Source organism: Sus scrofa, chromosome 12 (assembly GCF_000003025.6).
Source record: "Sus scrofa isolate TJ Tabasco breed Duroc chromosome 12, Sscrofa11.1, whole genome shotgun sequence".
Classification (NCBI taxonomy): Eukaryota; Metazoa; Chordata; class Mammalia; order Artiodactyla; family Suidae; genus Sus; species Sus scrofa.
In genome coordinates, this window is record NC_010454.4 from 21,013,634 (window position 1) to 21,037,049 (window position 23,416).

The 23,416-nt window shown below is 60.2% G+C and overlaps 2 protein-coding genes across 2 annotated transcripts; both read left to right on the forward strand.

The window, feature by feature from the left end:
* LOC100737030 (keratin, type I cytoskeletal 42) lies at window positions 549-8,490 on the forward strand. The gene is made up of 8 exons (XM_003482983.3): window positions 549-1,141; window positions 4,344-4,426; window positions 4,540-4,696; window positions 5,788-5,949; window positions 6,515-6,640; window positions 6,820-7,040; window positions 8,016-8,065; window positions 8,194-8,490. The coding sequence occupies exons 1-8, from the start codon at window positions 680-682 to the stop codon at window positions 8,289-8,291; spliced, it is 1,359 nt and encodes a 452-aa protein (XP_003483031.1). The 5' UTR covers window positions 549-679; the 3' UTR covers window positions 8,292-8,490.
* Window positions 10,762-16,242, forward strand: LOC100737113 (keratin, type I cytoskeletal 17). The gene is made up of 8 exons (XM_003482984.3): window positions 10,762-11,310; window positions 12,371-12,453; window positions 12,810-12,966; window positions 13,559-13,720; window positions 14,348-14,473; window positions 14,569-14,789; window positions 14,906-14,931; window positions 16,009-16,242. Exons 1-8 carry the CDS (start codon window positions 10,834-10,836, stop codon window positions 16,101-16,103), a joined length of 1,347 nt encoding a protein of 448 aa, XP_003483032.1. The 5' UTR covers window positions 10,762-10,833; the 3' UTR covers window positions 16,104-16,242.

Here is a 23,416-nt window from a genome sequence, read left to right on the forward strand (position 1 = left end):
TTTTACAAACGAGGCAACTGAGGCTCTTGGACCGGATTCCCGAAAGCTTGCATCTGAAGCTCTGCTGTCTGTTTGCCTCTGATAGGGCAGCGTCCAGGCCAGGGGTGCCTCTCCTCCCACAGACCTAGAATGACCCCAGGAGATGGGGTGGGAGTGGGGGAGGCCCTCAGATCAGAGGCTGCTTCGCCCCCCCACCCCCTCCAGCCTGGGGAGTGGCCTCAGGGCCCGGTTGTGCCTGGGAGAGGCTGCGCGCCCGCATCTGGAACTCAGGAATCCTGGGCGAGGGGCTAGCCCAGCCCCAGGCTCCAGGCCTGTGGAGCCTTGTTCTCTAGTCTCCCCCCAAGAATGAGCTCAGCCGCCTAATTGCCGCTGAGGATGGAGGATCACCCTGCCCCGGGGCTGCGGCTCCAGCCCCACTTTTGTTTCCAACAGACAATGGGCTGCTGAGAGGCCCTCGTGCCCAGGCCAGGCTCCTGCCGGGGGAGGGGGCCCACGGATGAGATCTGTGTGTCCGGCCTGAGCCCCAGGCCCTGGGCGGCTGGTGTGGCAGCAAATTACATGGCTGGGGGTTTGGCTCTGACTTCAAGGGCCAGGGACCCAGCCCCCCTTTGAGCCTGGCTATAAAGGGCTGCCCGGGGTCTCTGTCCAGACCAGATCCTCCATCCGACTTGTGGACACCATGGCCACCACGACCAGCATCCGCCAGTTCTCAACCTCCGGCTCCGTCAAGGGCCTGTGTGTGCCCGGCGGGGGTTTCTCTCGGGTCTCCTCCATCCGCGTTGGGGGCGCCTGCCGGGCCCCCAGCCTCCTGGGAGCCGGTACCTGCGGCAACATGTCCATGGCCTCGTCCCGCTTCTCCGCGGGGTTGGGGGGTGGCTACAGCGGGGGCTACACCTGCAGCCTGGGCGGGGGCTTCGGCTCCAGCTTTGGCGTGGCCGACGCCCTGCTGGGGGGCAGTGAGAAGGAGACCATGCAGAACCTCAACGACCGCCTGGCCTCCTACCTGGACAAGGTGCGCGCCCTGGAGGAGGCCAACGCCGACCTGGAGGTGAAGATCCACGACTGGTACAAGAAGCAGGGCCCCGGGCCTGCCCGCGACTACAGCGCCTACTTCAAGACCATCGAGGACCTGCGGAGCAAGGTGGGAGCGGCCGGGCCTCTGTCCTTGGTACCTGCTTCTGACTCACGCCGTCTCAGCTTTGGACCTGGCAGACATTTCTTCTCCCTGCTACGTCTCCATCCTTCCTTCCTTCATTCCTTCACTCTCTCCCTTGCTCTGGATCACAGCCCTGTGCCCGCCACTGGTCCAAGTCCTGGAGGACGTCCCATACCGGGTGGCTGTTTGGAGCGCCTCCTTCTGGGCGAGGGCATTTGGGGTGGGTGATGGGGACGTGGGCAGGGAAGGCTTCAGAACCTTGAGGGCAGCAGAAGGCCTTCCGGGTATGGAGATTAGCATGGACCCAGGTGGCTGCTGGGGGATGAGGCTGGATGTCTCCTTTTCATGATCCCATACCCTTCTGAATCCTCTCCACTCCCTCGCCTGCCTCACCTCCTCCAGGCAGTCCTCCTTGAATGGATGGCACTTGGCTTTTATCCTCAGATCTTGGGGTCCCTTCTACACTTTGAGGTTCCACCTGTGCTTTGCTCACTGTGCTGATTTCACTGAGTCTGACATGTTCTCACAGCTGCTTTGGTTGTGGGTCCTTCTTACTCCTTCTGTGATGGTCCCTCTGGGTGTCCCTAAGGGCAGAGGCTGTCTCTCCTTGCAGACTGAGGCAGGAGTCCCTGGGGAAAGGAGCTGTGTTTTCTTCTTTTCTTTCTTTCTTTTTTTTTTTTTTTTTTGTCTTTTTGCCTTTTTTTCTAGGGCCGCTCCCGCGGCATATGGAGGTTCCCAGGCTAGGGGTCTAATCGGAGCTGTAGCCCCTGGCCTATGCCAGAGCCACAGCAACGTGGGATCCAAGCCACGTCTGCAACCTACACCACAGCTCACGGCAATGCCGGATCGTCAACCCACTGAGCAAGGGCAGGGATCGAACCTGCAACCTCATGGTTCCTAGTCGGATTCGTTAACCACTGTGCCACGACAGGAACTCCCAGAGCTATGCCTTCTCACTCAGACTGGAAGCACACAGGGGGAAGATTTTTTCTGACTTAATCTGCTGGAGGAGACAACACACACACACACACACACACACACACACACACACACACACACGCACGCATACACACACACACACACACACACACACCACACACTCCTGACCTTTAGGGACGTGACCTTGGCATTCTGTAAACGTGGCACCTGGGTCTTTTGCACAGGCCTTGCCCCTGGAGGTTCCTACAGGGCTGCAGCCTTCCGAGGCAGGTGAGAGGTCAAAGAGGTGCGAGAGCCAAGGGCTTGGGAAGCGCTGGGTCTGGGACTGGCTGGCGGGGGGTCAGGTCTGCTTGGTTTCCTGGTGGAGAACCAGGCCCACCGTTGGCCCCTGTGAGGGGCTGTGACTGCTCCTGCCAGGGATCCGCGCCAGGAAGGGAATTCCTGCAATTGCTCCCTGGAAACAGAGCTGCTGGGAGTGCCAGATCAGATACTGGGCTTGGTCCGGGCAGCAGGGAGCCCAGGGGAGCCCTGGTGAGTCAGTGGGCTGAGCTCTGGGGTCAGCCAGCTCCTCTCCACCAACCCCGAGAGCCCAGTGAACCAGGCCTCTGAGTCACTGACCGGCCTCTCTGGGTTCAATCAGCCGCCAGTGCAGGGAGATGGGTGAGGGGCGGGTCCAGATGGTCCCTCTGAGGCCCTGGGGCTGGTAACAAACTGGCCTTGGGCTCAGTCTGGAACCCGAGCTTTGCCCAGCATCACGTCTCAGAACCTAGGGCCCCAGATGGGCTCTGAGGCCCAGGACGTGTTTATTGCTTTTGCCTCCTGGGTGCTGCCCTCTCTTAACATCTACTCTTTAGCCTTCAAGTCTTAAAAAATTCCCAGTTCTGGAGTTCCTATCATGGCGCAGTGGTTAACGAATCTGACTAGGAACCATGACAGTGGTTAACGAATCTGACTAGGAACCATGAGGTTGTGGGTTTGATCCCTGGCCTTGCTCAGTGGGTTAAGGATCCCGCGTTGCTGTGGCTGTGGTGTAGGCCGGTGGCTACAGCTCCACTTTGACCCCTAGCCTTGGGAACCTCCATATGCCGTGGGAGCGGCCCTAGAAAAAGACCAATAAGTAAATAAATAAATAAAAATTAAAAAAAAAAAAATTCCCAGTTCTCCCCACCTCCACCCACACCTCCTCTCTGTTTCTTCTGGGCAGTGAGGAGGGACCTTGCCCTCCTCCCATCCCCATGGCCCTTGAGTGGAGCCTCTCTCAGGCGTTTCTCACAACAACAACAAAGGCAGCAATAATAGTAACCAACCCTCTGCTCCTTCCAGAGCCCCTCCCTTCCCTGTTATCGTTTAAACCTCCCGGGTGTCCCTGGGGGAAACGAAAACTTTGCCCTGTGTTTGAGGTGGGGCTGCTCATAACCTTATTCATTCATTAATTCATCATTTAATTAAACTAATGTTTCCCGGGGGCTGACTCTGGCCAGGCACCGTGCCTGGGGCTGGGAATGCCAAAGAGAAGGAGACAGGCCCGGCCTTGTTCCTTTGGAGCACAGAGTCCAGTGGAGGAGGGAAAAAAAAAAAAAAACAACACAAAAAAGTCATGGAAAAAAATTGTACTTGGAATTTCTGTTGCGGCTCAGCAGTAACTAACCCAACTAGTATCCATAAGGATGAGGGTTCGATCCCTGGCCTCTCTCAGTAGGTTAAGGATCTGGCGTTGCTGTGGCATAGGTTGGTTGCTGCAGCTCTGATTTAACCCCTAGCCTGGGAATTTCTATTCGCGGCAGGTGTGACCCTAAAAAGAGAAAAAAAAAAATCATGCATGGGAGAAGTACTGTCTAAAAGACATGGGCCAAGGGAAGCTATGACAGGGAGGAAGGACCCAGGTAATCCAAGAGGGCTTCCTGGAGGAGGGGGCAACTGAGCTTAAATTTGCCTCTTTGGGCAAATTCACCCAAAGTGGTGAATTTCTTTGGGGAAGATGGAGTGAGGGTCCGGCAGCTTGGGCAGTGACCCCCATGGCAGGAGAGGGGTGCCCCATGGCTTCCGCTCCTGACGTCATGGTTATGGGAGCCTGGGCAGGGTGCCCCCACCCCTCGTGAGCCCCCCCATAGGGAGCTGGGAGGAGACCATAGGGATCCTGATCCCCCTCACTCTGGCCCACTCTCCAAAGCGCTGCAAGAGGGCTGTTGCGAGGCCTTCCTGGGGCTGCTGGGGGTGCTTGCTCACCAAGCCCGCCGTGTCCCCCCAGATCCTGGCAGCCACCATCGACAATGCCAACTTGGTGCTGCAGATCGATAACGCCCGCCTGGCAGCTGACGACTTCCGCACCAAGTGAGTCTGGGCCTCAGGGGCACCTCGGGGGCTGGTGGGGGTCCGGCTCTGCCTCCCACAGGCACCCCATGGCTCATGCTTCCCTGCTCCCTGCCCCCCCCACCCCCCACCAGGTACGAGACGGAGCTGAACCTGCGCATGAGCGTGGAGGCCGACATCAACGGGCTGCGCAGGGTGCTGGACGAGCTGACCCTGGCCAGAGCCGACCTGGAGATGCAGATCGAGAACCTCAAGGAGGAGCTGGCCTACCTCCGAAAGAACCACGAGGAGGTGAGGCCGGCTCAGGGGTACAGGACAAACTCGCCTGGGATTAAGCACGGCTGGGACCTCCACATCTGCCTGGGCCAGGGCTGTGCTCTCCACCCAGTTCCCACTTCTGGTGGGATCTGGCTGTGACCCTGGGAGACCCCCAGAGGGCCCTGGGTGAGGCCTGGGGGACCCTGTTCCCACAAAGATACTTTTCTTGTCCCTCGAGGTGCAGTCTACCGGGTGGTGACAGTTAACTATCTAATGGGCGCATCCGTCTAAGAACATGCGTGCTAATTATTATAATTAATGGTAATAGCGCCAGTCATAACAGCAAGGAGCACCTGCCCAGCACGTTACAAGTGAATTGCAGCGATTATCTCAGCTGATACTGACAGTATCACTGGGAGAAAGGAGCAAATCAGCCTTTTACCAAGGAGGAAACGGAGGTTCAGAGAGGTCAAGGAGTTTATGCAAGGCTGCACAGGGGCTGTCTGAGCCATATCCACATCCAGCTCCGGCTCCATCCCTCTGCCGCGTTTCCCGCCTCCCAGGATGGACATCCAAGACCCTGCAGGGGCACTGAGCCTGTGGCTTCCTTCCCATCGGACCTCTGGGCTGGCCTGATCTGAGTTCCTCCCTGAGGTTGTCTGAGCAGCAGGAGTCCATAAAGTGTCTCCACTTGGCTTTGAGGCTGGTTATGGGGATTGTACCCATCTCCCCAGCAGATTCGCATTTCCTGGTGAGGTCTGACTCCCCAGGATGGACGTGGGGCCGCTTTCCCCCGCCTGTACTGCATGGTTGGTGGGGGGGGGCAAGGGGGTGGGGCTCATCCCCCACCGTGATGGGGGAGCTGCCATTCTCCTGCCCCGGGCACACATCCGGACTGGGCAGAGTCCACCTCTCCGAGTGTGTTCGGGGAGATTGTCAACATCCGCAGCCCTGCACGTTTGAGACGTGACCACGTCTGCCTCCATCTTCAGGGGTTGGAGCACTTGGCGTGTCTGCGTCTGTCTGTCTGTCCTCTGCACCCATCTCCCCGAGGCGGTAGAGGCAGCCCCAGGGACCCTCCCCAGGATGGCCCTGGGTGAGCTCCTGATCCCCTCTCTGCCCAGGAAATGAATGCCCTGCGAGGCCAGGTGGGCGGGGACGTCAACGTGGAGATGGACGCCGCCCCCGGCGTGGACCTGAGCCGCATCCTGAACGAGATGCGCGACCAATACGAGAAGATCGCCGAGAAGAACCGCAAGGATGCTGAGGACTGGTTCTTCAGCAAGGTGGGTGGCCAGCGTGAGCAGGTGTGCAGGTGTGCACACATGTGCATGCCTGGGCTGGGTGCTGAGCAGGGGCTGGAAAACTCACAGATCCAAAGGATTCCCAGCTGGAAAGACCTTTGGAAACTAGTCAGACCAACCCCCTCACGATCTGGGGGAGATGGGGAGGCTGGGAGAGGCCTCACACTCATACAACCCTTCACTGTGGCCTGGGGAGCAGATCCAGGTCTCCTGACGGCACTAGGGATTCTCAGCCTGGGCATTCATAGGTAGGCATGTGTTTGGCTCTGCATGTCCTCAGTAAGCAGGCACTGTGCACCCGCAGTGCCCAGTGACAGGCACGCAAAGAGTAAAACCCGGGGCCTGCCCTTGAGCAACGCTTGCAGCCCAGTAATGAAGCAAATGCTCGCAGAACTAGCTGAATCCTGCAAGTTCCAGTATTGGACACAGAGGCTGTCTGTGTGCAGGTGGGCTCCGGGCCGGCCCCCCCAGAGACCGTGGGTGGGCAGGTCTGGGTCCCACCTCTGCAAACCTTCTCAATCCCCCTGGGGTCCACCCTGCCTTCCAGACGGAGGAGCTGAACCGCGAGGTGGCCACCAACACCGAGGCCCTGCAGAGCAGCCGTACTGAGATCACGGAGCTGCGGCGGTCGGTGCAGAACCTGGAGATCGAGCTGCAGTCCCAGCTCAGCATGGTAGGGTCTCCGCCCCTCCCTGCCCTGTACCCGTCACCCAGGGTGGCCCCCGCCTCGTGGACCCCCACTCAGAGAACCATTGTCTCCCTGCCCCACCACGCTGGCAGCACTCAGGCTGCTCCCCCGTGGGGGAAGGGTCCCAGCTGGGTCTCACCGGCCACCTACACCTTGGTTCATAGAAAGCATCGCTGGAGGGCAGCCTGGCGGAGACCGAGGCGCGCTACGGGGCTCAGCTGGCCCAGCTGCAGGGGCTCATCAGCAGCATCGAGCAGCAGCTGTGCGAGCTGCGCTGTGACATGGAGCGCCAGAACCACGAGTACCAGGTGCTGCTGGACGTGAAGACGCGGCTGGAGCAGGAGATCGCCACCTACCGCCGCCTGCTGGAGGGCGAGGATGCCCAGTGAGTGGGGGGCTCGGTGGGAGGCCTCGCCCCGGGGGGGGTCGGGGGAGGGCAGCACTTGCCAAGGCAGGGGGAGGGGTGGAGGTTTGCAGGAAGGGAAGCTGGCATCAGACTAGATGGTGTAGGCTCTGGGGAGCCATGGGTGGAGGGGAGGGATTTTGTGCAGAGTTAGGCTCATCAAGATACGTTAGAACAGTCACTCTGGCTGCAGAGGGAGAAATGCAGGAGGGACCAGCGTAGGGGTCAGGGAGGCCTGTCAGGAGGCTGCTGCAGCGAATGAGGCCAGAGAAGTTCTGCCATAAGGCAGGGTGGAGGGCAGGGAAGGGCAGGTGGAGCATCAAGAGGACGTCTTATAGCAAAAAACAGCAGGTCTGGATGCCTGAACTCGGGGTGAGCGTGGCTCGAAGGTGGGACTCATTAAATATTGAGTGAGCACACGATGACCCTGGGTTTCTTGTTCCAATGACTGTGTGGTGGGTGATGCCATGGCCTGGGAGGGGTGACAATCTGGTTGGGAGCTGGGACGGTGATCAGCCCCAGTGTGAAGGGGCTGAGAATGTCCTGGAGTCTCTATGCTTAGTCATACATCCCAGCTTTTTGCCCCCGACGATGGCTAAGTCCATCCGTAGTCTAACCACAGTCTTTCCTGCTTCAATTCAGTCTACTTGGGGGACCCTTCTGGATATGGAAAAACCACTCGCTCAGCTTCTTGTGAATCCCTGCTTGGCCACAAAGTGCCTCTGGGTCTTCTGCTGGAAGGGTCCCTTTCCTTACTCCTGCCCACTGAGCCTGTGCCTTTTGACCCATGGTTGCCATCCTTTCCCGTGCGCTCCCTGCTGGGACTTCTCTTGGATTTGCTGGGACCTCTCTCCCTTTGCTCTGGTCTTCTCAGCTGCCCCTCCTCCCAGGGGGCTGGGCTCCCAACTGCTACCCCCTGGGGCTGACAGGTCCCCCTTTTGCCCTGTCTCCCTGCAGCCTGGCCGCCCAATACTCCTCGTCCCTGGTCTCACAGCCCACCCGGGAAGGTAAGCGCCTGCCCCGTCCTGCCCAGGGCGGGTGGGGTGAGGCTGAGGACCCTTGTGTGTGTGGGGGGGGGCTTGGGCAGTGCCTCTGGCCTGAGCTTCCCTGTGTCTCCCTCCTCCTCCGCCCGCAGCCACGGTGACCACCCGTCAGGTGCGTACCATCATGGAGGAAGTCCAGGACGGCAAGGTGGTCTCCTCCCGCGAGCAGGTCCATCGCTCTACCCACTGAGGCCCCTTTCCACTTGCGGCAGCCCAGCCTCCAGGGTCAAGGGGCAGCCCTGGCCTCCAGCTCCCAGCCTGCTATTTGCTGCGCCCCCAGTGCCCGTCTGGGCCACCACCCAAGAGCTGTTGCCTTTCTCTCTCTGCTTCCTACAGCCCCTCACCAAGCGGGGAAGGGTGCCTCCTGGCTTTGCCCCGGTGACTGCAATTAAAGCTTTGCGTGAAGTTCAATGCCTCCTGTGATTTTGTCTTGTCATTGGCTTGGGCAGTGGGGGCTGAGAGACCGTGCAGAGGTGGGGGAAGACAAGGAGGGTTTGCTGAGGATGTGGGGCTGCTTGTCACTTGCCAAGCTGTTCTGCCCAACCCATCCTGGCCTGGGGCTCAAAGGAGGGAGGCAGGAGGGATGGGGCAGCCCATCGGGCTGGGAAAGTTTCCGAGAATCAGCCCCTGGGTCCCCATTGCCTGTGGCTGGTCTCTGGGAGGTTCCCGTAGAGTTTCCGGGCAGCCACACCTGTTACAGAGAGCTCCCTGCCTCAGCCTGAGGCGGGTGCAGGGTCAAGATCAGAGGTGGGGGAGGGGGTGCGGGGGGGCTCTCCAAAGGAGTGATCCAGGGTACTAAAGGGGTGGCAGTGGCATGGCCAGCCAGGGAAACCAGATAGGCTCTGTCCAGCTTGCAGGTGGGGAGGGGAGCAGGGTGACTGCCCTGCGGCTGAGTGGGGGGGGGGCGTCCTGTTTCCTTTGGTGACTTGGCAGCTGCTGGGCCATTGGGGAATCGCTCAGCTGCTGGCAGGGGCTGTCTGGGCCTGTCCGGGAAGTGGAAGGCCTCGGCAGTCTGAGGCACAAACACATTCCACCCAGCGGGCCTGCCGGGACCCTGGGATGGAGGGCTGGGCTGGGCTGGGGGTGGTGGGCAGGGCAGGGCGGGGCTGTGGGGCAGGCACCTGGCCCATCCTGAGAGGCCAGGTTAGGGGATGGGGGTGGGGCCTCCTGGAGGGGGCTGCGGGGGAGGGGACCGTCTGGGGGGGATCATTAGGAAGCACTTCTTGTTGAGCAGTGTCCTTTAGGTTTGGGGCTGGCTGGGACCTTGAAGGCAAATGCCCCTCACTGGGGGCCTCTTGGGGTGCAGGAAGGGTAAGGGTGGAGTTTACCTACCCCTCACAATTCTTCCTGTTCCCTTTACTACCCCATCCCCTCCCAGCCACCACCCCACCCCCTGCCCCAAGCCTGAGCTAAGCTCCCCTTTGCCCACTCTGGCCAGGACTCCCCACCTGCGAGAGAAAGTTGGCGAAAGGTCAGAGAAGGAGGCCGGGTCCCCAGTGGGTTCCGCGGATGTGGACAGGGTCAGAACACGGGCCCGATGGAACATAGCCCCTGCAGTGTTTCTTGGTGTCAGGGCTCTGTGGAGGTGGGGGACAGTGCGCCAGAGGCCCCCAGGGAGGTGTAAGGGTGTCGTGGCTGGGCGCGCGTGTGGAAAGTAACATAATGTCTTTTCTATCAAAGGGAATCTTGGTGGCTCCATTTTGCTCCAGTTTCGGCTGAAAACGCCCTCCTGCCACCCTTTCTCTTTCCCTCTTCTCCCAGTAACAATTCGTTTCCGATTAGCCGACCGGGAAGAATGTGTGCCCTGACCTGACCCATGGGAAAGGGACAGGTCCATCACCTGCGTTAGGGATCAATGGGGAGGGTCTTTTCTTCTTTGCACGCGCTTTTTGAGCACCCGCGCCCCCTCTGCAGAAGTAAAGAGCCTTGTCGAGATCTCCCCGTGTTCACGTGTCTCGTGTTCCGACACTGACGATCTGAGCCATGTCCCCAACACCAGGAAAGAAGGGTCCCCACCAGCCCGGTTCTGGGTTAGGTGGGCAGCCCCAGTTTCCTTTCTATAAATGGGTGGCGGTATTTACAGAAACTCCCCTCCCCCATCTAGAGTTGGCCCCCCATCCGACTTGGCTGAGCTACAGTGGGTTGGGGTCCAGCCTCGGAGGCAAGGAGGGGTCTCGGTCCTCGCCATCTCCCCGGCTCCCAGCCCGGGGCCACGACTGCGCGCGGGTGCTGTGTGGCTGGGGGTTGCCTGCGTTTCCCAAACACCTTTGCCTGCCAGATGCAGGGTCCAGGCGGGTGTGGCTGGGGTGGCAGCTGCCTGGGAGGGCCTGGTGACGGTGACGTCCTGCCTGCTCCTCTTCTCCGTATTAGGTCATGGGAAAGCGTAGCTGGAGGGCCCGCCTGAATCACAGGTGACGGGCCTGAGACCAGAGACAGGCACACACACACACACACACACACACACACACACGCAGACGCCCAGCACGGGGGTTCGGAGAAATGAGGCAAAGCCCCGACGGTGGGAGGGGAGGGGGCCCAGAGCCACCTGGGAGTTGGCATGTGGCCAGCGGTGATGAAAGCCCAGGGGAATGGAAACAGGGGAGCGGGCCTGTCGTAATCACTACGCCCACTTGCCGGGCTATAAAGCAGGCGGGCGAGCCCCGGCAGCCACACGCACCTTGGGCCTCTCTCCTCTCTCGCTCTGTGTCTGCCTGTCACCCGCTGCCGCCACCATGACCACCACCATCCGCCAGTTCTCCTCCTCCAGCTCCATCAAGGGCTCCTCTGGCCTGGGGGGCGGCTCATCCCGCACCTCCTGCCGGCTGTCTGGCAGCCTGGGTGCCGGCTCCTGCCGGCTGGGGTCTGCCAGCGGCCTGGGCAGCGCCCTCGGGGGCAGCAGCTATTCCAGCTGCTACAGCTTCGGCTCTGGTGGTGGCTATGGCAGTGGCGGCTATGGCAGCAGTGGCTATGGCAGCGGTGGCTATGGTGGTGGCTTTGGAGGTGTTGATGGGCTGCTGGCCGGAAGCGAGAAGGCCACCATGCAGAACCTCAATGACCGCCTGGCCTCCTACCTGGACAAGGTGCGCGCCCTGGAGGAGGCCAACGCCGACCTGGAGGTGAAGATCCGCGACTGGTACCAGAGGCAGGCCCCAGGGCCCGCTCCCGACTACAGCCACTACTTCAAGACCATCGAGGACCTGAAGAGCAAGGTGGGGCTCTGGTGGGAGGGAACCCGGCTGGGGGGAGGCACAGCTTTACCCTCCTTCCCTCCTGCCCTTGAGCAAGGCCTGCAGTCCAGCCTGGGGGCTGCCACAGGGTGTCAGGGAGCCAAGGACAGCTTGGCTCTGGCTTGGCCTCTGGGAGCCCATCTTGGGTCCCTTTTGGAGGCAGCGGCCTGGGCTAGGCACAAGCAGGCCCCGTGGAGCTCCCGTGAGCCTCAGTTTCCCATCACAGAGCTTTTTGCCCCCTTGTGGTTACAGGATAAGAGGAGAGGGCGCATGTGGAGGGCTGGGCCCATGGGCTGCCTGATACTCAGGTGCCTGTGCTTGGGATAAGAAGGCCATTTGGGGCCAAGATGAAGTCAGGGACCTGTGTGAGCTCCTGCTGGCACCTGCTGGGAGGAGGAGGCAGGAGAGAGGGGGCGGGACTTTAGGAAGCCACCCGAGTACCTTATTTGGGGATATTTCTGGCTTCCCCATCTCTCCAGACTGAGGCTCCTTGCATTTGGGGTGGGGGCAGGGCTGCCTGCTGGAGCTGGGGGTCAGGGGTTAGCAGGGGTCACAACTTCAGATTTGGAACCTACTCGTTGGTGAGGGCTCGTTAAACCTTCCTTGGGGGAGAACCTCTCAGGAGCACCACTGCCCCAGCTGTAAAGTGAGGCACTTCCCACATCCTCTTTCTGGGATTCAGGACAGCTTCAGCCCCGGGGTGTCCTCCTGCTCCTTTCCGGCTCTCCCGCATCCCCAGCCTGGCACTCCCAGCCGCTGTCTGCTCTGGCTTAAGGCAGCGTCTGGAGTGGGGTGGGGGGGTCTGTGTAGGGGGAGGCAGGTCCCGGGGGGGAGGGAGACATGTTTTAGCGCATCAGACTCCGACTGACCCACCTCTGTCCTCAGCTCCAGGGCATTAAAGGGTGAGGCTGGATGGGAAGGGCAGCTTCCTGGAGAAGGCAGCCACATCCTGGCCCCCCCCCCCGGGGTGGGAAGACCCGTCTCAGAACCCCAGTCTGGGCTGAGTGTCCCCCACGCAGTGACCTGATCTCTCTCTCCGCAGATCCTCACAGCCACCGTGGACAACGCCAACATCCTGCTGCAGATTGACAATGCTCGTCTGGCTGCTGACGACTTCCGCACCAAGTGAGCCCTGGCCAGGGGGTTGGGGAGGACCTGGAGGCCCCCCCACCACCACCCCAGGATGCCTCAGTTATTGGTGGCAAGGTCCAGGAGCCGGGGGTGGAGGGGGTCCCCTCTTGGTCCAGGATGCAGCAAACACAGCAAGTGCTCAGAGGTTCTGGGCTTAGGGGATGGACGAGAGGAAGCAGAGGCAGGACACAGAGAGGAGGGACGTAAGGAAGCCAGGTTGGGGTGGGGCCTGGCCCTGCGTGGTCCCGGGGCCCCAAGGCTGGGATTGGCTTCCACTCCATCCCCTCATCATCCAAAGATGCACCTGCCAGGCTAGGCATGGTGGCTGAAGTCTCTGGTTCCCTTGGCAGGTTCGAGACGGAGCAGGCCCTGCGTGTGAGCGTGGAGGCCGACATCAATGGGCTGCGCAGGGTGCTGGATGAGCTGACCCTGGCCAGAGCCGATCTGGAGATGCAGATCGAGAACCTCAAGGAGGAGCTGGCCTACCTCCGAAAGAACCACGAGGAGGTGAGGTGGCTGGGGCAGTAGGTCAGAGAGGCAGCTGAGTGGGTGGTGGTGCTCTGGGGCCGAGCCAAGGCTGAGGCTACGGGATGAGCACAGGTGCCCGGGCTGGTCACAAGTGTTGCTCTGTCTCCAGGGCCCTGACCCCACACAGGGCAGCCTCCCCCATGTGCCACCTTGCTCCCCTGCGTCCGGGAACCTCCTTGGGCCTGCAGAGGCATCTTCTGCCCGTCTTGGCCTTCCTCACTGGGACAGGGGATAGTGGGAATCACCTCCTTGCCCCAGCTCACACCCCTCAAGTCTGGACCCAATGGTGAAATTTGGAAATTAGAGAGGATGTTTTGGGGGCTTGGGCCTAAGAATTAGATTTCTCTTTGGAGAGCCCTCAGCTGAATGGGGGAAACACAGCTTCTGTCCCCAGGGAATGCCCTAGTCCAATAGTGGCGGCAGAGCCCACACAGGGCAGGTGAACCAAAGGAGGGTCAGAGGGAAGAGGGCGGGCAGAACAAAGGAGTCCGTGGGAGGCATCCGGAGAGCTTGCCCAGGAAGGGCTGGGATTGGCATCCAGAGGCTCACACCACCGTCCCTTCCTCCACAGGAGATGAACGCCCTGCGAGGCCAGGTGGGCGGCGAGATCAACGTGGAGATGGACGCCGCCCCCGGCGTGGACCTGAGCCGCATCCTGAACGAGATGCGCGACCAGTACGAGAAGATGGCCGAGAAGAACCGCAAGGATGCCGAGGACTGGTTCTTCAGCAAGGTGGGTGGCTGCTGCAGGCCAGAGGCCTCTCCCAGGGGTCGGGGGCAAGGTCTGAGTCCCCACAGTAAGCCAGCGCCTGGCATCTCGAGTGCCTTATCCCCAGGGAGCCACCCGGACCCCAGGGGTCAGGGTCCCCTGTTGCATCCACAGGCCTGGAGCTTGGCTGAAGCTGAGATCCGGGAGTGGGTGGGAGCATCCCTCCCAGGAATAAAGCCAGAGGGTCCAGACCCAGGGAGCTTCCACCTCTCTCTGAAGAAGTCAGGGACTAGCACCAGGGGGCCTGGCTACTGTCCTGGCGGGTTCTGAATTTTTCTACTCTTGCTCCTTCCACTTACTTGCAGGGATTAGAGATAAAACTTAACATCATTTCAAAGGCTTCTGGGTTTAGGGAAGTGGGAAGCTGGTGAGAGGGCACTACGTCCACTGTTAGGTTTGGGAGGAGGCCTGAGAAACCTAGGGGAGGTCGGGAACGTGGCCGTGGTGGGGGTGGGGTGGGGGGGGAGCGCAGGCGTGGGTCTGGGCACGCAGCGGGCTCTGCGCTGAGCTGAGCGTTCGACGTCACGGGGGTCGTGTGACTTGGGGAAGGGAAGCCAGGCTCACGCTGCCTGTCCTGTGTTCTGTCTGCAGACGGAGGAGCTGAACCGCGAGGTGGCCACCAACAGCGAGCTGGTGCAGAGCGGCAAGAGCGAGATCTCCGAGCTCCGGCGCACCATGCAGGCGCTGGAGATCGAGCTGCAGTCCCAGCTCAGCATGGTAGGGGGCGCTGCCGGGCCCGGGGTGCGCCCACAGGGCCCTGGAGGGGGCCCTGGGCACCCTCGCTGACCCCTGCTCCTCCGGCTCTGCTGCAGAAAGCATCCTTGGAGGGTAGCCTGGCAGAGACAGAGAACCGCTACTGCGTGCAGCTGTCCCAGATCCAGGGGCTGATCGGTGGCGTGGAGGAGCAGCTGGCGCAGCTGCGCTGCGAGATGGAGCAACAGAACCAGGAATACAAGATCCTGCTGGACGTGAAGACGCGGCTGGAGCAGGAGATCGCCACCTACCGCCGCCTGCTGGAGGGCGAGGATGCCCAGTGAGTGGGGGCGGGGGGAAGGGGCCAGGGCTGGGGGCCTGGGGGCCTGGGGCAGGAGTGAGGCTCAGACCCACATCTAATCTTCTCTGTGTTTCTTTTTTCTTTTTTTTTTGCAGCCTGACTCAGTACAAGCCCAAAGAACGTAAGCATCTTGGGAGTTGAGGGCAGGGCTACATGGGGCTGGCGACCCATCTGCTCATTGCAGGGGAGGGTCCCCAGGAGCTCCGGCAAATGATGGCTGATCCGCAGCAGGGGTAGGGGGAAGGGACCCATAGAGCTCAGAGTCCTGATCAGGTGAGGGAGTCACTGTCAGGTCTGACGGGAGTGGACCAGGGAGGCGGCCTTTACTTTGAGGCTGGAGATGTGGGCCCCGCTCCAGAGACTCTTCTCTGATGGGAAGATAGGAAAATGGTCTCATAATCTTTGCTCTTGAGACCCTACAGATGAGCAAAAGCAGTCTTGTGTCTCAGGTCTCTTGTCTGATGGCAGAAAGGGACTTGGTCCTTGTCCTCCAGATCCCAGTCTGATGGGGGGAGATAAGACCCCAGCTCTGGGACATCCAGTCTAATGGGGTGATGGGACCAGGTTCTTGTCTTGAAGATCCTGGTCTCAAGGGAGCACAGTCCACGCTCTGGAGACTGGAGAGAAATGGAGGTAGACCCCATTTTGTGTAGTCTTCCTCCCGCAGAAGGACGTGGGGGTCAGAATCTAACCATCGGAATTCCCGTCGTGGCGCAGTGGTTAACGAATCAGACTAGGAACCATGAGGTTGCGGGTTCGGTCCCTGCCCTTGCTCAGTGGGTTAACGATCCGGCATTGCCGTGAGCTGTGGTGTAGGTTGCAGACACGGCTCGGATCCCGCGTTGCTGTGGCTCTGGTGTAGGCCAGTGGCTACAGCTCCGATTCGACCCCTAGCCTGGGAACCTCCATATGCCGCGGGAGCGGCCCAAGAAATAGCAAAACAAAGACAAAAAAAAAAAAAAAAAAAGAATCTAACCATCTATGGGGGAGGCAGGACTCACCCAGGGGCACCAGCAAGGGACGGGATAGAAGGGAGGGAGCGGCAAGCTCGAGGGATGCCTGTGCGGATGTGATGTTGAGGGGCCAGCAGAGGCGTGGACACCAAGGTGCTGGGGGAAAGAGCTGGCTCTGTTCAGGGGGCTGGGGGCTGAGCCGGGGTCTCTTGGCCCCCGCCCACCCGAGTGTCTGTCTCCTGCAGCCGTGACCACCCGCCAGGTGCGCACCATTGTGGAAGAGGTCCAGGACGGCAAGGTCATCTCCTCTCGCGAGCAGGTGCACCAGACCACCCGCTAAGAACTCTGCTCCCTCGGCCAGCCCCACTGGGGGCCCTCCCATTGGCCCTCCAGCCTCCTCAGTCTCAGCACCACCCCCTGCATCAGTCCCTTTCCCACCCCCCTCCCTGACTAATAAAGCTTGTTGACTCAGACATGGACTACCTCCTGGTTGTGGCCACCGCTGAGGAGGGCCCTAGTGAGGAAGGGGTGGGCTTGGGTGGGAGGAAGGGGGGCAGAGGGAGGAGTCCCTGGACACCATCTGTGGTTGACTTGGAATTCAGGGGTCATCTTAGACCAAGGTGAAGACCAGAGCTCGGGTGGGGGCATGGCTTGCATCTCCCAAGGGGCTGGGATCCCAAGGGAGGGAGGGCCAGGCAGTGCCAGACCCAGGGTGATATCAGGGTGTCAGGGAGAGGTCCTAGATGGCCTCTTTTTTTTTTTTTTAAGGGCCACCCATGTGGCATATGGAAGTTCTCAGGCAAGGGGTGGAAGCAGAGCTGTAGCTCCTGGCCTATGTCACAGCCACAGAAACGCAGGATCCAAGCCGCATTGGCAACCTACACCACAGCTCACGGCAATGCCGGCTCCTTCGCCCACTGAGGGAGGCCAGGGATTGAACCCGTATCCTCATGGAGACTAGTCAGGTTTGCAACCCGCTGAGCCACAACAGGAACTCCAGAGCTGGCCTCTTCTTGCCCTAGGATTAGGTCTGTGACCTTGGGCAATTCCTTCCTCTCGCTGAACCTCATTTTCGTATCCATACATGGACAAGAAGGTCTCAGGAGGCACAGGGGTAAAGCATGAATCGGCTGCTCCTTGCAGTCCTGTGAGCCCTCCTCCTCCAAGAGGGGATGAGGCGAGGGGGATGCAGGAGTGGGGTGGGGGTGGGGAGGAGGGCCAGGACAGGAATCAGGATCCTCCTGGGAGTCCCGGGAGGGGGGGGAAATGGGGGGCGGGGGAGGCAGCCTGGATGATCAGGGCCCAGGGTTCTGCGTGAGTCTCCGGAAACCCCCGGAAGGGGTTTGTGGCTTGAGGGTTCCTGTTGCCTCATCCCCAGGACTATGCGCTAAAACCTGTGCTTCCAGAGAAGGGTGGTGTCAGGGAGAGAGGGTGGGGCCTCTGCCAGGGCTGTTTCCTCAAATGGTTGGGGCGTTCAGGGGTGGTTGTGCCCCAGGGGCAGCGCCAACCTCCCCCAGATTGTCCCCCTCGGTTCCAGCAGCTTGGAGGCTGGAGAGGATGGGAGGCTGCCTCCTGGGGACAGAGAAGGGGCAGCCTGACCCTGGATGCTCCAGCACCTGCCCCGCCCCCTCACTCTGGAGCAGGCGCTGAGCCAGCAGGGGAGGAGCCCCGAAACCTGGAAGTCTTCCTTTGAGTAAATCAGGAAACCACTGGGCAGGGCACCCGATTTCCCAGTTTTCTTCAAGAAGTGGGCGTACATGGAAGGGGTTAAGGAGGAACGAGATGCCCCGCCCCCCAGTTGACCAACAGGTCTGGACTCCATAGCTGCAGAACCACACCAGGGCCCCCCACCTGCTGTCTCCTGGGGCCTGGAGACTGAAGTTGGGGTCCGGGGCAGGGAGGAGCCAGGAGCCGCCAGAGCCCCGGGGAGGCGTGGCGTGGTGGGGGTTTGGGACCAACAGAGGCCCGGGAGACCTGCTGTCTATGAAGTGGGCAGTGGGTGTGAGGGCTTCGGGCAGGTCACAGGCCGTCTCTGGATCACAGAAGCCACAGTGAAGGATGAGCTCTAGCTAATGGCCCTTCCAGCCTCAATCACAGAGACGTGGAAGACAGTGGGTTTTTTTTTCCCGTAGCGGGGACCACGGCCTGGGGTCCAGGGGCTGTGCCAACAGAGTCAACTATAGGACTCGAAGCAGGCTGGGGGTGTGGGCTCTGCTCCATCAGGTGCTGGCACCTCCAGCTGCCTGGGCAGCAATCAGAGTGAGGGGGAATGAGGCCCTTTATACCCTGCCCCGCCTGGCCCCCACCGTACATCCGGCCACAACCAGCCCCGGGCTCACGAGCAGGGTGATCTCATTTATCTGAACAATGATATCTGGGGAGCAGGGAGGGTGGGGGAAGAGGTGTCCCATTGTGTGGATGGGGATACTGAGGCTCCAAGGAGCAGTGACTCAGCCCCTGTCCGGAGCCTGGCATGTCAGGGGTGGAGCAGGGGAGGTGGCTGTGCTGGGAAGAGCAGCTGAGAGCTCCCCACTTCTGCCCAACCCCAGGGTCTTGGGCAGGGGCCTTTCCCCGCCCCCTGGAGACTCTGGGGGTTCAACTCTTACTGATGGAGTAAGTGAGGAGGGGTCAGAGTGTGGGGCTGCCCAGAGGCGGTCCCGGACTTCACTTTCCTGCTGGGGAAGAAGCCCCTGCCCACAAAGTGAGTGGGTGGGTGGTTGGTCAGGAGGCCACAGAGGAGGAGTGGCCAGGTGTGCCAGGAGCTGTGCCAGGAGGGGCAGTGGGCGCAGTGCTGAGGTTGGGGGTCGGCAGGGCATGGTTGGGGGCAAAGCCCCACCCTTTCCAGAAGTGCTCAGCCTAGGCCTGCGCATGTGGGGGCCGCAGGACAGAGTGACTAGGGGTGGCAGCCTGGGGTCCCCTTGGAGATGGTGTGGGCAATTTTTTTTCTTTTTAGGGCCACACCCGGGGCCTATGGAAGTTCCCAGGCTAGGGGTCAAATAGGAGCTGCAGCTGCTGGCCGCAGCCACAGCCACAGCAATGCCAGATCCAGGATGCGTCTCCAACCTCCACCATAGCTCACAGCAATGCCTGATCTTTAACCCACTGAGCAAGGCCAGGGATTGAATCTGCGTCCTTTTGGTCACAAGTCTGGCTTGTTACCTCTGAGCCACCATGGGAGCTCCAGTGTGGGCAAATCTGATGGCTTTGTCCAGGTCCTCTTGGCTGACCCCAGCGGCTGGAGACATGTGCCTGTGGCTAGATTGTGGGGACCCAGTGGTGGGACTCTCCAGAGGGACTCACAGGTCGTCTACACCCACCCACCACCTCCTGCACAAAAAGTTTCAGTGAACCGGTCTGTGACTGCCCTTGGCACTGTCTCACCTGCTCTCAGGTGATGGACACACACCTGATTCCCAGGCCAGTGGGAGCCAGTCCTCCTGAATCTTCCTCCATGATGCCTACGGCCTGGAAGGGTGACCTGGCAGCACTTTCTGCAGGGAAATGACACGGCAGTAACGCTGTCCACGGCAGTGCATCACCCTGTGCCTGGGTCTGCACTGGGCCTGGGGGAAGGAAGAGACCCGGGTGCCTGAGTCTGGAGCCACCCCAGTCTGGGGCTGGTGAGCTGGGCATAGCAGCAGGCCTGACAATACTTCTTCGGCCCTTCTGCAGTGCTGGCGTCCTGTGCCTCCCGGGGCTCTGCGGGGCTGAGAGGAAAGAGGGACCAGAGCCAGGTTCTGCTACCAGGCACAGAGCCCAGGCTGTAACCCAGTGTGACCCAGTCACAGGTTCCTCTGAGGCCCCGTGGTTGTGCAGACCATGGTGAGGGGCTGTGAGAGCCCCCACCTTGGAAGGAGGGGCATCAGACATGGCAATGGGAACTGGGTGGGGGTGGGGGTTGGGGAGGAGCCCCTGAGGTGGGTCTGGTGCTCACAGATTCACCCAGGTCTGGGACCTGAGGCTGCATGGGGGGCATTTATTCACTCGCAGAGAGCCCGCCCCCTCCCTGCAGGCCCCCTTCACCCCACGATGGCCTGAACGCTCCTCCGGACCTTCTGCCCTAAGGGCCTCTCTGTTCTTCGCATCTGAGCACCCACACGATGTGCGGCACACAGTAGGTGCTTTATAAACACCCATGGATAGATGCAGCAGAAGCCGCCAGTCTGTGCCAGCAGCTTTGTTTCTTCCCCTCTAACACGCCCGTGAAGCAGTGCGGCTGTTCCCATTTCCCAGAGAAAGAAACTCAGGCTCCAAGGGGACCGACTTGCCCAGTACTGGGCCTCTGCTTGCCCGCCTCCAGCCGGCTCTGTCCTGGCTCGTCCAGTCTCCTCTCTGTCTTCATCCCGCCCTGAAGCCTGTGGCTCTGGCTGCCAGCAGGGGCTGGGGGCTCTGCAGTGGCCTCTTCTCTCCCTGGAGTTTCCTTCCCCTGCCTCCTGGCCAGCTGCTGCTTGTCCCCCAGCCTGGCTTGTTGGCCAGAATCCCTGGGAGTTTATAAAAAAGTCCCCCCACCACCTAAGCCCCAGTTAGCCTTGTCCTGGGCAATGCTGATGAATTGGGACAGAGCAGAGCCTAGGAATCTGTACAGGGATTCTTTCTTTCTTTCTTTCTTTCTTTTTTTTTTTTTTTTTTTTTTTTTGTCCTTTTACGGCATATGGTGGTTCCCAGGCTAGGGGGAGAATTGGAGCTTCAGCTGCCAGCCTACACCCCACAGCCACAGCAATGCCAGATCCTTAACCCACTGAGCAAGGCCAGGGATCGAACCTGAATCCTCATGGATACTAATTGGGTTCGTTACTGCTGAGCCATGACGGAAACTCCTGTACAGGGATTCTGGTGATCAATCAAGTTTAGGAATCACTGCAAGTTGAGGCGTGGCATTGGCCAATAATATTTCCTGGCCAACTCAGGTATGTGATGGCCTCATACCTGGGATGGGGCTGAGCCAAAGAGAGAGAGAGGAAAGAGGCCTGGGTGGAGGAAGGAACCTACTGCCCGGAGCGGTTGGTGGGAGTCTGTGCCCTGTGCCGACCAGGCTTGGTGACTCTGGCTCTTGGCAACCTTGGGGCAGGTGCATCTGGCTGGCACGGAGGGAATGCCAGCTGTGTGCCGCGGGCCAAGCGTCCCAGGTTTCCTGCTGCACTGTGTTGTATTCTCAGTCTTAAAAGTTTTATCTCCAGGGTCAAATGGTAAGTTCCAAAGTCAGAGACCATGTTGCCATCTCCCCCCCTCCGCCCCTGCACCCCAATTGCTGGACACATAGTGTGACTGAGTGGTCTGATGAGTTGGTCGGCAGCTTGCTGCAGCTTCTCAGCCTGCATGGATCCCTGACCACCAGGGCTGGGCCTGTGTGTAATCCCACCCCCGACTCTTCCAGGAATGGGAGGAGGGGTGGCGAGCCCTTGAGCAGGGAGGTGCAGGGTGTGGGGGCACAGAGAAGGAGGATCCCCCAGAGACCACTGGGAGCGTCAGTGTGGACTTGGGTTTGAGTCTCTGCTCCTCTGCTTCTGTCCTGTTTAACTTGCGACACGTCTTTCGCTCTCTCTGGTTGGGGCTTGGTGGTCTTCGTGGACCTTGAAGGCTGTTCCCAGGTCCAAAAGGGATGAGTCTGTGGTTCGACCTGAACTCCAGGCCCATCCTGATGCCTGGGATGGTGGGGCTTTTGTTCAAGGTTTCAGGATCCCTTTTGCCCATTTTGGGGGGTGTTGGGGGGGGACAGCAGGTTCCCTCCCTAGGCCTGACCCAGAAGACGGGTGCTCATCCCTCTAGGCCCTGTGCCTACAGCCCAGGGACATGATGCAGCAGAAGCAAAGCCTGGTTATGTTGAAAGAGAGAATTGCCAGCCCTAAGGTTCAAGGTGGTATCGCCCAGCTGGGCTCAGGCGGCGGCGGCGGCAAGCCCTTTTCTGCCTCCTCCCACCTCCGCAGAGGTCCTCCAGAGCCAGACATGGCCAGCTCTGTGGGTCACCCCCAGGGCACCCCAAGGAGGCCTCCATTTTGGAGTCCAGACGCCCCCGAGCCTACCTCCAGTCCTCAGGCCAAAATTATACCCACCGTAGGCGGTGCTCATCCCAGGCACCTGTGGACGCAAGAGGAGAATGGACACACCTGGCCCCACCCGCAAGGCATTGTGGGAGAGTGGGGACTGCCCAAGCACTGGGCTCTAGTCTCGGCCCTTCAGTTTAAACCCGGTGACTTTGGGCCAATCACCCCCACCTCTGGTTCTCTCTGGTTCTCTCTTCCTCTCCTCAGCTCACAGGGTTGAGTCAAGGCAAAGATGTATGTTGGAGGCACAGAGAGTGCTTCAGGATGTGGAAAGGGCTCAGGCTGGGTGAGCACACAAACAGGGGTTCAAGCCTCAGTTCCCCACTGACTGGGGTCTTGGGAAGCCCACCTACCCTTCCGAGCTCCTCATCTGTGAACTGGGGGCAGGACTCAGGGCGCTCAGAGACCTGTGTGGCACATGGAGGGCACTCCATTCCATACCTGAGCATGGCAGGTGACAGACACCTGCCCTCCATCCCCCTTCCTCGACTGAATGAATAAAGCTGCCAAGTCCAGCCTGGAATCTGTGGACACTGGGGAGAAAACTGCTGGGAATCGAGCCCTCGATACAGTGTGGGGCTCAGAGGCCTGTGGCGGGGTCAGGGGTCACTGGTGGTACCAACAGCAGGCTGAGGACTCCCTCCCACTACAGTTGATGGTGGGTGCCCATGATTCAGTGAAGCAATGTGCTGGGGGTGGGCTGCTCAAAGTGTGGGAGTGTGGGGGGAGCAGGGGAGCGGGCAGGGGTGGGGGAGGGGTAGCTGGGTCAGAAAGGAAGGCTGGGGGGCCGGTGGGGGGGAGGGGCCAGCAGGGTCTTCCATGCATATTCTTTTGTGGCTGGTGGTATGTCCTCCCCTATAGCAGATGAGAAAACTGAGGCCCAGAGGCTCATAGGCTAAAGGACTGCCTGTGCTGTGCAGCTTGTAAGGGGTAGAGCAGGGATTCAAGCCGCTACCTGCTGGTTTCATGGGACACAGAAAACTTCTGGAGGCCCTGGGGGCTCAAAGGCAGCCTCTGAAACTGGGATTGCATCCAGTAAAGGAAAGAGAGCCATGGGATTATTATTTATTTGTTTATTTGGGCCGCATCTGCAGCATATGGAGGTTCCCAGGCTAGGGGTTGAATTAGAACTACAGCTGTTGGCCTACACCACAGGCACAGGAACGTAGCAGGATCTGAGCCACATCTTCGACCTACACCATAGCACATGGCAATGCCGGATCTTTAACCCTCTGAGTGTGGCCATGGATCGAACCTGCGTCCTCATGGATACTGGTTGGGTCTGTTACTGCTGAGACACAATGTGAATGCCATTTTTTTGTTTTTGTTTTTGTTTTTCAATTTTTAGAATTAAGAAGAACTCAGAGATGGCCCAGTCCAGCCTTGTCACTTTACTGAGGGCAAACAAAGGCCCAGAAAAGGTAGATGAAGGGTCTCAGGTCACACAGCGAGCAAAGCAGAGTGGGCCAGGGACCCGGCTCTTCTGTCCACAGCAAGCCCTGTGGGATCCCCATAGCTGCATCCCAAGCCAGCCCGGGGACAGCAATGCTGAGGCCATTTCATCCAAGGCTGTCACCGTGGGGCAAGGAGCCCCTCTGTGCATGTGACTCAC

Coding starts and splice junctions, on each gene's coding strand:
- LOC100737030 (XM_003482983.3), top strand. CDS start 680: ATGGCCACCACGACCAGCATCCGCCAGTTCTCAACCTCCGGCTCCGTC. Junction 4,427..4,539: donor GCTGACGACTTCCGCACCAA/GTGAGTCTGGGC, acceptor ACCCCCCACCAG/GTACGAGACGGAGCTGAACC. Junction 4,697..5,787: donor TCCGAAAGAACCACGAGGAG/GTGAGGCCGGCT, acceptor CTCTCTGCCCAG/GAAATGAATGCCCTGCGAGG.
- LOC100737113 (XM_003482984.3), top strand. CDS start 10,834: ATGACCACCACCATCCGCCAGTTCTCCTCCTCCAGCTCCATCAAGGGC. Junction 14,474..14,568: donor TGCAGTCCCAGCTCAGCATG/GTAGGGGGCGCT, acceptor GCTCTGCTGCAG/AAAGCATCCTTGGAGGGTAG. Junction 14,790..14,905: donor CTGGAGGGCGAGGATGCCCA/GTGAGTGGGGGC, acceptor TTTTTTTTGCAG/CCTGACTCAGTACAAGCCCA.